At 48.7% G+C, this 14448-nt stretch overlaps 1 protein-coding gene across 5 annotated transcripts in view; it reads left to right on the plus strand.

Annotated features, from left to right (window-relative positions):
• ZDHHC14 (zinc finger DHHC-type palmitoyltransferase 14) overlaps positions 1-14448 on the plus strand; it is a 296986-nt gene that overhangs the window by 257410 nt on the left and 25128 nt on the right. For all 5 annotated transcript variants that reach the window (XM_008975146.4, XM_034963136.3, XM_008975166.4 and 2 more), the window contains 2 exons: positions 11401-11503; positions 12924-13033. In XM_008975146.4, coding sequence (XP_008973394.2) covers positions 11401-11503; positions 12924-13033 — 213 coding nt within the window. The remainder of the gene's footprint in view (positions 1-11400; positions 11504-12923; positions 13034-14448) is intronic.

Consider the following 14448-nt stretch of genomic DNA (forward strand, 5'->3'; position numbering starts at 1 on the left):
CTGGAAGGAAAGGTGGCCCAGGGAATGAATGAAATCTTCAGTACCTGTGCTGTTAGGATCGGGTCCAGCGAGAAATGTCCTCCTCCCTTCCTCTCCCCAACTCTACCAGGGGCGACATCCCCCCACTGTCACCTCTCTGTGCCCTTCTGTTTTCAGGGAACATTGCTTCCTCAAAGCTCATAGCCAAGCCGCCTCTCCCTTCCTAAAGAAAAGGCTTGCCTAAATCTTACAAGGAACCGTTTGTGTCATGAAAGCATGCTGGTCACATTAAGTTTTAAAAATGTGCCTCAGAACTGGCACAGGGGCCCAGGCTGCCAGCTGGAAGATTTTCTGAAGCCTCACATATGTGGCAGCTTCAGCCAACTCCCCCCAATTCTGTCCTGGCACCTGTGCCTCCCTGAAACCCTGTGCGTGTGCAGGAGGCCTGGTGCATGTTTCAGACACAAATATCCAACATAGGAGTGCCTCTCGGCTGGGAGGGGGAAGCACTTCCTCACTGCTGAGAAAGGCCAACTTCAAAGCCTGGTCATTCCAGCTGCCTTGTGTCCGGCCTGCTGGCGACTTCTGCTCCATACGTGTCCCCTGGGAGCCACCCTTCAGGTGGAGCATAGAGGGGCTGTGTGTGGAGTGGCCTTGTTGCTACCTGGTCTTTTTTTTTTCCCCTGAAACGGAGTCTCACTCTGTCGCCCAGGCTGGAGTGCACTGGCACGATCTCAGCTCACTGCAACCTCCGCCTCCCGGGTTCAAGCGATTCTCCTGCTTCAGCCTCCTGAGTAGCTGGGATTACAGGTGCTGTGCCACCAAACTTGGCTAATTTTTATATTTTAAGTAGAGACGGGGTTTCACCATGTTGGTCAGGCTGGTCTTGAACTCCTGACCTCGTGATCTGCCTGCCTTGGCCTCCCAAAGTGTTGGGATTACAGGCGTGAGCTACCACGCCCAGCCACTGCCTGGTCTTTATCAGAGCTCCTGACAGACCTCCCAAGTCATGCATCTTATCCTATCAAGATCCCAGAAGGGCTGTCATTAGAGACCAAGTAGGCAGTCCTGGACTGGGGTCAAATCTTTTAATACCTGCTCCATGGCAATTAATTATGAGGTCCGGAGTCATTTCTTAACCCTTTTGTGTCTCAATTTTTTGACCTGCAATAGTCAACCACTATGTACCTGACAATGATATGCTGACAAAGTCAGTTATTCAGGAAATACAGGAAAGACTCAGCTCCAAAGCACGGCTTCCAGGTGTGGCCAGAGGGATTTCAAAGAGACTCTGCCAGAACCTTCTTTGAGAGCACACGTCTGCACGCTGCATGGTGTGGCTGGGCTGACAGTCTGCAGAACCAGGAACACGGCATCCCCCGTAGGGGCACAGACCGGTGCTGCTGTTAGGAAACAAGCGTGGCAGTAGCATGCTGGCCGTGCCCGGAGCCTGCAGCGGGAAGGAGTGCGGGAAGGGAAGGGAGGAAGAGAGATGCTCTTACTTATTCAGGCCAGAGCAAATTTTATTTTCCCCTAAAAATCATTCTCAGATGGAGGTAAAGAGTTTTCCCTATTGGCCCAGTTTTTGAAAACGCGTAGAAGTCTCAGCCGCTGCCTTTCCAAATAGTGTTTCCTCAACTGGGTGCTGACTCTTTCCTCCCACAGCCAGACGCTCCCCCTTGCAGGAGTTCCCGGCACCTCCTCCACACTCAGGGGCAGGGCAGCCACAGCCTGCTGACCACATGCAGGTCCTAAAAACCCAGACGCAGGCCACACCCGCACCTCCAGCCAAGGCCTTCCAAAATGTCAGCCAGGGCGTAGCGCCTGAAAGCAACACACATCCCTCATCGCACAGGTCACTTGATGGATTTAAACACACAGACACACACACACACACACACACACACAGAGCGCTGTCTATCCTTAGATGTGTGTGTATGTATGTATTTTTAAGCCCTCATATATACATGTGTATATAGCTATAGACACACACACACACACACACACATATATAAGGACTATATAAGGATATATAAGTGTGTGTGTGTGTGTGCACGCATCTATATCTGTATGTCTATCAATAGGTACAGATGTAGACAGACATGTCCTCCCCAGAGTTCAGGTTGGAAATGCTCGCGGGATGCCCCGAAGGCCCTTGCTGGCCCACGCTGCTCACAGGGAGGCTGCCCATCCTCACTTCCCTCCTGCTGATTCGCTCCCTGCTTGGTCTTGTGGCACCTACATTATGGATCCGAGGTCCTGCTGGGCTCCTGCCTGGGAAAAGGAGACTTACCTCTAAACCCAGAATATCCCAGGGCAGCCAAGAAAAAGACCCTGACAAAACCCCATTCCCCCTGGAGAAAAGCGGGGTCTAAAAGCGAGGTCTGGGAAGAGCCAGCAAAGCTGTTCCTAGCGCAGGAGAAGTGAGCAGTGTGGGCAGCACCCCAGCCTGGGTCTCCTTAATCCTTTCTGGAAGCAGGAGTGAATTTCAAGAACATCAGACACACACCCACTCTGCGAAGCAAGGTGCTGGGTGCTTTAACGTGCAAAGTACAGAGACATTTCTTCTGTGTGCCACTGACGCCCCTCCCCTCATCGATGCTGTGGTTGCCTAAAGGTTCTGTGTTCCGACAGGGTGCTTTCTGTTTGAAATATGTGCCTTGGAGAAGAGTTCCTCCTCCAGTGAGTCTATTAAGAAGTATTGCACAGATGATTTATCCTAAGTTTGTGTTCCAGAAGAGTAAGCATGTGTTGGGTGCTGCTGGATTGCTGTGTGTTTTTGAAAAAACATTAGTTCTGGTTATTAGAGAACCATGTGCTGAGTAGGGCTGGATCCCATCAGCACATCTGTTGGTATTTTTGGTGCCTGTCTTTCCTCTGGACACCTGTGGCTTTGGAGGTGGCATGGGAATGCCAGCGGGAGCTTATGTGGTGAAGCCCTGTAGCTCCTGAGGAAGAGTGTGCCAAAGTCAAGGGCCACTCAGGGGTCTGGCCCGCAGAAGCCCTGGATCACAGTGACTGGGAGTGCTAGAAAGGAAGATGGGTCCTGCTTGTCAGTGTGGTGGGGGATTCTAGCATTAGAGAAATGCTAAACTCAAGACCTCCCAGCCCCTTCCGCTGCTGAGATCCTGAGAGCTTGAGAGTGTCTGTTGGGGTGGCTGGTTTATGATGGATGAGTTTGATCTGGGGCACACTCATAAAAGCCGTCCTTTGATTGATGGCAGAGCTGCCCACGCTTTGTCCTCTCCAAATCTGTACTCCATCCAGAGCAAGAATCTGTAAAGTCCCAAGTTTTTAAAACTGAAGGAAGTTTCCCAGCTGACTTGCCTGAGCACAGGACTGGAGTCTAATGGAACCTCTGCAAGTGACCTCTGCAGCGTTTTCTCGGGCAAGACAATAACTTATATTTTCACGTTTTCAGTGACCTCATATCTAATTTCCTGACCGTGCAATAAAAATATTTTGATGAGAAATAAGAGCACAGGCAAAGCTTTCTCACAGCAGATTTACTCTGCAAAATATCCAACTAAAAATGTCATTGAGGAAGCGAGAGAGATTAGAAATAAAAATGGCTAATAGACAACCATCCAAGACACCTTGGCAGAAATATCAGGGTCAATGATGGAAACATTGATACACTGAAAGCTCTTCATCAGGCCCACAGAAAACCCAGCAGAACTTTAGGAGAAAGGAACCGAGTAGCTTCTACTGTAAGTAAGCCCGGACTGGGTGGTATCTAGTGCCAGAGTGTGGCCAGCCCAGGGGGAGAGGGAGGGAGGAGAGGGAGGTGGAGGCAGGGGAGTAGAGGAGGCCCTAGATGGCTGTGACAGAATGCCTGACTCATTTTCAGGTGCTCAGCAGGCCCCTTCCCAGTCTGCACCATCAGCCCTCCCAGGGGTGAGGGATAGGGCAGGGTGCCCACTGCTGGGATGCAGCCTTGGAGGGTGCACTTCTGGCTCAGAGTCCATAGTCGGTTCTCCCTCCCTCCGTCCTCCTCCTACTCCTTCCTTCCCACCTCCCATTGCCTGCACCAAACTCCATTTCCTCCCCTTCTTCTTTGTATCAGAGAAGCAGAGGCAGTGGGGAGGGGCCTCTCAGGGCCTGTGGCCATGGGGTGGCTGCCCCGTACCATGGACAAGAGCCCCCTGGCCTTCCCCATGGACACAGACAAATGGAGAGACTTCTCAAAAAAAAAAAAAAAAAGGGACTGGGCCCTCTGTCCACACAGCCAGGCATGTTCAAACAAAGGAGATCCACTCAGCAACTATTTCCTGTAAAACTATTCTACTCAACAGCCACCATGGGCAAAACCTGACAGGTCACAAGGTCGAGAACCATCCGCCTGGGCCCTGGAAGGATGACAGCGGGGAGACACACAAATGCACCGGCTCGCCCTCTTCTGCCAGCATCTGCTGCTGCCCAGATCTGGGTTCTCACTAGGACTCCTTATGCAGAATAAGGCTTGGGTGCCATGAAAAAGACACAGCCTGTGCTTGGGGTGGGGTGTCCTGCAGGGACATCAGGAGAGGCAGTGGCAGGGACCTCCGTGCAGGGCTGTGGGAGATGGGTGGGTTCTAGTGGGGCACATGGAGGGAGAGGTCCCAGGCAGCGCCCACAGCCTGAGCAAGGCCCAGAGGATGGTGCCAGGGGCTATCAGGAAGGGGCAGCCCATCTGCAGGGCCATGCCTGGCATCCTGGTGTTGTGCCCACTCACTCCACATTGGGCAGGGTGCCCGCTTTGGCTGGGCATCAAAAGGAGGCAGGGCTCCCCATCAACATGCGGTCTGCCCTGCATCGTGTGAGCACACAGGTGCACTTACACACCCAAGTGTGCGACAGAAAACTGGGAGGGGCTGTGATAGCTAAACCCCGATGGGGTGGGGGCAGGCTTGACAGTGTTGAAGACTAAGGGGGTGAGGTCCCTTCATCCCCTGCATGCTGGCAGGTAAATGACATCATCAGTGCTGGGTTTTGATGCTTGTTTTAAAGAACATTTTTTTCTTTTGTTGTTGTTGTTGAGATGGCGTCTCACTCTTTTGCCCAGGCTGGAATGCAGTGGCGAGACCTCGGCTCACTGCAACCTCCGCCTCCCAGGTGCAAGCTATTCTCCTGCCTCTGCTTCCCAAGTAACTGGGATTACAGGCGCTCGCCACCAAGCCCGGCTAATTTTTTATATTTTTAGTAGAGATGGGGTTTCACGATGTTGGCCAGGCTAGTCTTGAACTCCTGACCTCAAGTGATCCACCCACCTCGGCCTCCCAAAGTGCTGGGATTACAGGCGTGAGCCACTGCACCCGGCAAGAACATTTATCTTGCATCAGGGGACACAACAGTGTGGAACAGATGTTTGCAGAGGAAAGGCCCCCGCGGGGGAAATCGGTGGCAGAGGGACAGCTCAGTAGGGAGAAGCAGGGCAGTGGGATCCGTGCCTGGGGAGGGGTGAGGGCGGAGGAGTAGGAGCGTTCTGCCAAGAGTGCCTGGGGGAAAGGGTTGCGCTGGAAGGGGGATACAGCTGGTGCCAATTTGGGGAGCAGTGGTGAGTTCTGTCTAAGATATGTTTACAAAAAGAATCTAAAAGATAACACACATGAGTCTCCCCATTGGCCTAGAGTGACCTGAAGGTCCTTTCTTTAGTTACCTGCATGTAATGTGGAAGGAGGGAAAAATCAGCTGCTTATCAATAAGAATGTCGCAGCCTCATGGGAAATGTTACCCGTCAGGTGCCTGTCTGGGAAGCCACGTGGTGATGCCGCCTTGGATTCTCCGATTCGCGGAGGCCAAAACCCTCAGAAACACCTGCTGGGGAGCCACAGGGGCCCTGGGCCTCCCTGAGGAAGACCCCAAAAGGGGAAGCCCTGCCCATCAACACTCATTTCAATGTAATGTAGCATTAACATCCAATTAAAGGGATTACAGCCATTTTTAATCATGACATTGTTCAGCTCTCTTAAAATGTGGAGGGTTTTTTGTGGTTGGTGAATCAAATGTTGATTGATTCTCCATTTGCAGAGGCTGTGACAGAAAGCGTTTTCATCCCCAAGTTGCATTCGCTGGACACTGACCCATCTGAAAGGCACAGTGGCCTAATACACATGGTCTGTTTTAATGGAATTTGATAGGAGGCTCCAGGTTGGCCCACAGAAAGGACACCACAACGGGAAAATCACGAAGGCAGCACAGGTCTTTTCTAACTTGTCCATCCTGATACCTGCTGATCCTCAGAGGGACCCCAGAAAGTAGGTAGGACAGGTGTCCTTAGGCTGCTTCCAGCTGCAGCTGTGCTGAGAAGTGAATGACTTACTCAGGGGTGTCTGGAGCTGGAGCCCAGTTCTCCCAACTACCACCCTCCCTCCCACCAGGGGACTGAGATACTTCCTGCTACCCCTAACCAGCCCCACTGAGGGAGGGTCAGGAAGAAAAAGCATCAGATTGTGTCTCATAAGACCACAAGGTGGGAAGGAGGTTGTTTGTTTTTTCAAAGCACCCAAGTCCTACGAGAATATGTTCTTGTTGTAAAAAATCCCCAATGGTCCAGAAATACAAGAGCAAAAAGAAAGTGTTTCTCTTGACCCTTCCTCCGTTCTGCTGTAGGAACCCTTGCCAGCTTTGGTGTGTCCTTCCAGATGGTCTTAGAGTTTGAATACATCCGTGTGCATCATACACATATGCTGATACGGGGGTGGGAGGACTTTACCTAAAAAGGACTCTTTTATTTGCATGGTTCCACAATTTGACTTTTTAAAATATTTCCTGGAGATGTTTCCATGATGATACATAGATCTACCTCAATTTTTTAACTATTTCGTAGAATTCCACAGTGTAGATGAACTATAGTTTAGTCTTCTGTTGATGGATATTAGATTTAATTTTTTTTACTGTTCAAGAAATGAAGTAGTGAATTTTCTTCTGTGTATCTCTATGTGCACATATTACTGTGTCTCTAGGATTGACAATGGGTGTGCCATCTCTGAGTTGAAGGGAAGCACATTTAAATGTCGATAGGGATGCCAAATGCTCCTCTTAAGACACTGGACAAGTCTGTGCTCCTGTGTCCCCACACCTTTATGGCACTGGCTGTGAACAGTCTTGTCATTTTGGCCAATTCGATGAAAAGAAAAATATTACACTGTTTTAATTTCCATTTTCTGGATAATAGATTGTACCTCTCTTTATGTTCATGGGCCTTATTTTTTCTTATCACAATGTATGCCAGTACATGTCCATGTATCAGTTGGGTTATTTGTTCTTTTTCTACGAACATGTAGAGGTTCTTTATGTTTCTCAAAAATAATAATAATAATCTCTTAAGCATCCTTTGCCAATCTCCAAATCCAACATTTACCTTTTAACTTTACTTTTTTACACGGAAGTGTTTATTAATGAACACAATCTGTCAATCTCATACTACGTGGCTCCTCGGTTTGTGTCTTATATCCTTACCCCAAAGTTACATGAATGTTTCCTTAATTTTCCTCAAATACCTTTATATTGTGTTTCTTATGTTTGGTGCAGTAATTTATCTGTCAGATAATTTTGTGGATGTGGTGCAAGCTGAAGTTCTAGCTTTATTTTTTTCTAAATGTTTAATGAAGTGTCCCAACACCACTTACTATTTCATTATTCTGTTCCAGCAAGTCTCAAACTTTTTGGTCTCAAGACTCCTTTACACATTGAAAAATTATTAAGGACCCCCAAAGAGCTTTTGTGTATATTTCGAAGAAAGATAGATAGATAGATAGATAGATAGATAGATAGATAGATAGTTATTTATCATGTTGGAAATTACAACTAAAAAAATTTTAAAACACAAGAATGCACAAGCCCACATTGTATTTGAATGAGAGCAAGGACATCATCTCCCTGGCCATTCTGGAATCCGGGAATTCTGGACATGTAACATATGTGGTCCCATGATCTCTCACCTTTTGTGATCCTCCAAATACTGACGCATCCTAACCATTCTGCCTTCTGCACAACCTTCTTCCCTTACGTACCTTCCTGCTGCAAACAGAGCCCCTATTCCCTTAGGGCAGGAAGCTGGTCCTTCCCTGCCCTGTCCTGTCCCCAGTGCAGGGCTCGGTGCATAGAAGGACACAGAGCCTGCACTTCTGGGATTAGGCAGGAACTCGAGAGAAGGGTCTCTGCAGAGCAGTGCTTGTCAGAGTTTTTCAATTCCATAAACGTTTAGTGAGTACCGCAGTGTGCAACCTCTTAGGCTAGGGCTGTGGGGAATGTAAAGCCATCCTGGCCACAACGGGGACAAACTCTCTTAGCAGGGGTTGTGGGGGAGACAGAGGTGCAGCGGTAGCTGCTATGATTTGAAACCCATCCTCGATGCAGTAAACAAAGTCCCAGCTGCTTATGAAATTGGCTTCCAGTAGAATTGGGTTGTTTACTCTCCTTTCTCTTTCTAAAAAAAAGATGGTAAATGGGTTTTGATACCTTTAAAAGAAATTTCTATTTCTTGACCTTATTATGGCATAGATATTTTCAGCATATAGCCAGTGGGCCAGTAAGGAATGTGTGTCTGTATATCTGTATCTGAGTCTGAGAGTGGATGTGAAAGGGAACAAACCATGTAAGCTGCCACAGGTTCACGAATCCTGGAGAAGCAGGAGGTTGGGGTAGGTCTAGGGCCACCTGCCCCTTGGCAAGAATTAGGAAGGGGACCAGCCTAAGACTCTTCTGTCATCCCAGCAGAGCAGACTTCCAGCATTCAAGTCCTAGCTCTGCTATTTCTCAAGCAAATTACTTCATTGCTTTCTGCCTCGGTTTCCCTGTGTGTTAAGAGGGAGTCATGCTTCTCCCTGGGTCACTCTGAGGTTTAAGCAGAACAGGACCTGACACACCCCAGTGATGTCAGCCATTGTTATGAATGATGATGCTGACGGTTCCTTGAGACCTCCTGAGTCAGCTGGGTCCCAGGGTGTGGGTAGTGCCAGCAGGCTGCATCTTGCATCTCGCATCCTACTTTGGATTCATGTCATTTTGACACAGCTGCAAGCTGACAGTGGAACTGCGTTCTGCAATTTACAAAATGTGTCTAAAGCACATGAGATATTAATAGAAAAGCTGGCCGGGCATGGTGGCTCACACCTGTAATCCCAGCACTTTGGGAGGATCACCTGAGGTCGGGAGTCCGAGACCAGCCTGGCCAACATGGTGAAACCCCGTCTCTACTAAAAATACAAAACTTAGCCATGCATGGTGGTGGGCACCTGTAATCCCAGCTACTCGGGAGGCTGAGGCAGCAGAATCACTTGAACTTGGGAGGCGGAGGTTGCAGTGAGCTGAGATCATGCCACTGTACTCCAGCCTGGGCAACAAAAGCAAAACTTCATCTCAAATATATATATATATATATGCTGTATTTTTTTATTGTTGCTATAAACCTTTAGAATTCTATATCCGCTGGCTATGATGCCTCCCGATGAGGGTAAGGAGCATAGTTGACATTGTCAAAGGAGCTGCAGCCACTTTCAGTCTGGGATTGTCACTGCTCGTACATGCCAGGTTTCATATGGTTCATACATAGGAATGTTATATGCATTTTGACTTTGCCATCATTCTACCTGGGTCGTAAACTCTTGGTGACACACAAGTATTTCTAGGATTGCAGTTTGGCTCTTCATGTATTATTCAGTAAATAAATCTGGTTCTGTTCTTGATTCTTTTCTACCCTGGCTATTTCTTGTTTCCGTTCCATGTGTCCCCTCCTCTTTCTGTCTCGTCTTCCTTGTAGCTGATCCAAACCCATCACTAGTGTCTAATGTCATCTCCCTCTCACACAACCCAGCTTTCCTGACTCAGTCTTCCCACTGGCTCCCGCATTGTGTTCCCTGGACTCTACTTCACCTCTTCTTTCCAGCCAGTGCATGGCCTGAATCCCAGGGGAGTTGCCTCCCAAGTCTGTCCCCTCCTGGCAGGGGGGATGTGGGTGGAGAGAGGGGCCTCTTTAGCCCGGTTCTGTGGGAAGGCAGTTGAGAATGAGACCATCTTTGCTGCCTGGGCCACCATCCATGTGTCCCCATGTGCACACAGAGCCCCCACTGTAGCCATCTGCCCAGCAGGGGTTGCCTAGGCTGGCGGCAGCTGTGGGTAGGGGTCTGCCTTCCTGTGTCTCTCTGGTTCCCTACCACTGCCCGCTACCGTCTCCTTCTAGAGCAGACCCAGTGGTTTAGTGCAATGTTGAAAGTCAGTCAACAGGCAGAAGCCCATTCACTCCTGTTTTGTGTGCAGCCCTGTGTGCCCAGATGGTGGCATCGGTTAACCATGGCACAGCAGACCACGGCACCGCACTGGGTAATGTGCTCAGCCCTCTGGTCTAAAGATGAATTATCTCCAGCCTGGAGAAGATCATCACTGACATGTTCCAGCATGATCCATATGGCATTCATCCTCGGAAACATTAGGAGAGCAGGCGCGTTTCTTTCTCCATCCTGTAATGTATCGATAGCGGATGCCAGATGTATGTGTAAACTCCCAGACCCAGGATGAATGGATTTTTCCCCCTGAGAAATATCTGTATCCTGTAAATAGAATGTTATAAACATTTGTGGGACAGAAAAAGTCTCTGACCTTTTCACATTGCCACACTCTCGGGTGATGGATCTGATCTGCTGAAGAGCACCAAGCTTTTTCCCTTTGTGTTGGACACGTCTTGTGGAACTCTTGACTTCCTCTCTCTCTATGTCCTGCGAGAACTCGTGGTTCCCAGCTGCCTATCAAGCAGCTGAGGATGGCCTTATAGGTCAGGGGTTGGCTGAAGGGCTGAGAAAACTCCCCCAGGTAAAAATACCCCTCACCCTGACGTCACTCCGAGAAATCCCACCGCCGGTTCAGGGGCTTATTTTTCCTTCTTCCCCTTCTCTGTAAGCAGAGAAGAGGCCGTCCACTAAAGCAGAGGGCTTTCTGGGCCTCAGAAGCCATTCTCCTCAGGGGAGACGCCTGTTGGCACTGCAGTCCTCAGCATTCAGAAGCCAAAATTAGAGTCTGTGATTGATGTGCGAGTCAATATGTCGTCCTTTCACCCAGAGCCTGAGCTGCAGCCAACTCAAACCAGTGTGCTTCCTGATCAGGATGCCACAGTCACTGGCTCCACAGTGAGGCACAGAAAAAGGTGAAGTTCAAGTAGAAGTCAGAGGAAAGAAGTGAGTAGGTGATGCCCAGGAAACCCTCCAGGCATCACGGAGCCACAGAGGCTGCTCCACGCCGGGGCAGGGGACACCCCCTGCCCTGACAGAGGCCTCCATCTGGTTAGACGAAATTCCCGGAAGAGCAGGAAGCAAGGCAAGGCCGGGTGAGAGAGAGGCCAGCAACTAGAGAGAGGCCTGTGCCCGGGGGTGTTTCGGTTCCAGGCCTCCATCACATCCACTTCTTGCGCGGTCCCTCACTTCCACTTGCCTCCTTGACTCGCATCACCGTCCTGGAGGCTGTGGTGTGCTTCTTCTCTGTCTGGTCCATCGTTGGCCTCTCAGGATTCCACACCTACTTGATCAGCTCCAACCAGACGACAAATGAGGACGTAAGTTCCTGACCACACGGGGCACGGGCGTGTTCTTGGGTTTTGGGCAATGGAGGAGAAAAAGGAAAGAAAAGGTTGAGCCCAGCTTCTCCCATACATCCCGTTCCAGATGTGAGCCCTTGGGAACAGAGACGGTGCCGTGGAAACTTCTCCACCTGCCGTTCTGCACGTTTCTCTTCTGGGAATCTCCACGTTCTCTGTTTTTCCGACCACATCCATTAGTTACTAAGATTGGCCAAGCAACACCCATTTCTGGCCCTGAAGAGAGTGTTCTTTGTATTCCTTTGAAATGGTTTCGTAAGCTTCTTATCACACTTCCCCCGGTAGAGACCATGGCGGGCCAACATCTTGGAGTGAACGTTTGAGTCTGCCTTTCATATTTAATGTCTCTGTGGGAGGAAATTGCCCTGACCCAAAATTTAACTTTTTTATCCAGGATTATCTGCCTACACTTGATACAGATGGAGAGGAAGTATGAAAATAGGAAACAAGGCCGGGCGCGGTGGCTCATGTCTGTAATCCCAGCACTTTGGGAGGCCGAGGCGGGCGGATCACGAGGTCAGGAGATCGAGGCCATCCCGGCTAATACAGTGAAACCCCGTCTCCACTAAAAATACAAAAAAATTGGCCGGGTGTGGTGGCAGGCGCCTGTAATCCCAGCTATTCAGGAGGCTGAGACCAGAGAATCGCTTGAACCCAGGAGGCAGAGGTTGCAGTGAGCTGAGATCGCGCCACTGCACTCCAGCCTGGGTGACAGAGTGACACTCCATCTCAAAAAAAAAAAAAAAAAAAGAGGAAACAAAATGTTAGAGATTGTTTCCAGAGCAGCGTGGTCCTCTTTGCTCTTTATACTTAGATTTTGATAGAAGTCTCTATCCACACGTGAATTAAATGTCTCAGGATAGGTCCAGTTACCTTAAACAAAAGCTTGAGAAAATATGTTGTGATAAGACACATGAGATAAGAGAATATTAATACAGTTATTTGTACTTGGTAGCTACAAATATTAGAATATGCAAAACAGACCATTTTGGTCACAAGAAGAGGCTGAATTATTTCAGTCTGTAAATCAGCAATTAGGGGAACCTTTTCACCTACCATTCATTTAATTATTATTTAGGGCACTAAATGTGAGTATGAAAAAAATCTCTGCTGGCTTATATGAGATGGCCTTTTAGTACCATGTGGTACAAATAAAAGATGACTGTCCCTGAGAATGTTATTCTTTCCCTAATCTAACCTGCTGTTTTAGGACATTTCCAAGTTTGGAGTAAATGCCCGTTTTCTTTAAGAAAAATACCTCCATTTCTTTGGATTAAAGATGATTTGCATTCTTTATGAGCCTCTCATGGTCCAGCTCACCTCAACTGTGCGTTGGTGTGGAAGATATTGCTTGTTACTGACTTTCCTTTTCTTTCAGATTAAAGGATCCTGGTCAAATAAAAGAGGTAAAGAAAATTACAATCCCTACAGCTACGGAAATATCTTTACCAACTGCTGTGTTGCCCTGTGTGGGCCCATCTCACCAAGGTAAGACTCAGGACGCATCGTGCTCTTTAACCGACCTTGGAAAACCGAATGCCTCGGCCATTAGCACAGGCCGCCCGCCCCGGTGGAATGGGTCGCCACCACCACGTGACCACTTTGTGCCGCGTGGACGTGGCCTTCATGAAATCGAGATCTGGCTGTTTGTCATGTCACACTTCACACCTTTTTTGATCTTCAATTGAATCTGTGTCTGATTTGGGGGAAATTTCCTAAAGCCCAAAATAGAGAGACAGATGCCTGTGGCCCTGCTAATGACTGAGGCCCTGCTAATGACTGAAGGTGCGTGCAGGGAGCTGTGGTTAGCATCGTCAAGGAGACAGGACACATGTGCAGGAAGGAAGCAGCCAGGAAGTCCGAGGAAACCAGTTTTGAAAGTTGATTTGCACACAATAGAGATGTTCATAGGGAGAAAGCCACATGGGCCGCAGTCATTGATACTGTGGTTATGGTAATAATGACGATGACACGAACCATGGCAGTAGCTGACCTTTATTGAATCTGTGTTAAGCTCTGCTCTAAGTTCTTTATCTGCATTAGCCTTTCACAAGCTCACTCTGTACCTATAGGTAGGCACCGTTATATCCCATTCTATGGATGAGGAAAGTGAGGCACAGAGTTTAAATAATGTGCCCAAGATCACATAGCAAGTAAATGCCGGCTAGTCAGGACACACACCCAGGCCGCCCAATGTCAGAGCCAGTGTGTGCCCACTGAGGCACGCTGCCTCCAAGTCAGAGTGTACAAGTTCAAAATACAGATTCTTTGTGAGTTACACCTATGGAGAATATTTTCAACTGATAAATCAAACCATGATCAACAAATAGATATTGAGCAAATCTACCTGGTCTCTAGAATGAGTTTCCAAGTTATTACTGCTTCCTACCTTTTGGTCTCCAAATGTGTAAAACAGGGAGAAATGACAAAAGCCACCATGACTGTGTCCAGGGCAGACCCACTGTGCACCCAGACCTTACCGATATGCGCTTGTGGAATGCAAACTTCATTTGATTATCAGCCTCAGTGAATCCTCATTAGAGAGGTAAAAAGAATTCAAGAAAAAAAAAATCCAAGCATATATTCCAAGGCCATCTGTGCACTGGCATTGAGTTATTACTTTGAGTCACCGTGGTGCTACTGCAAAACTAGAACTTGATCATTTTCTAGCTTTAGCCTAGAAACTTGGGAGCCCAGCATGCCACTGTCCTCCTGAACTAGGGGTCCTCAAGGCACCCCTGACCTCCTCAGAGGCTTAGAAAGGGCAGGCGAGGATCCTGGGTTGGAGGAGCTGCTCAGGCCACAGGGGTCAGACATGCCTGGGCAGGTGCCAGCTCCTCTTGAAGAAACCTCCTGACTCACCTAGGGATCCTTCTGGGAGCTCTTTAAGCAGAAAGTCTCTC

Source organism: Pan paniscus, chromosome 5, assembly GCF_029289425.2.
Source record: "Pan paniscus chromosome 5, NHGRI_mPanPan1-v2.0_pri, whole genome shotgun sequence".
In the NCBI taxonomy this organism is placed as follows: Eukaryota; Metazoa; Chordata; class Mammalia; order Primates; family Hominidae; genus Pan; species Pan paniscus.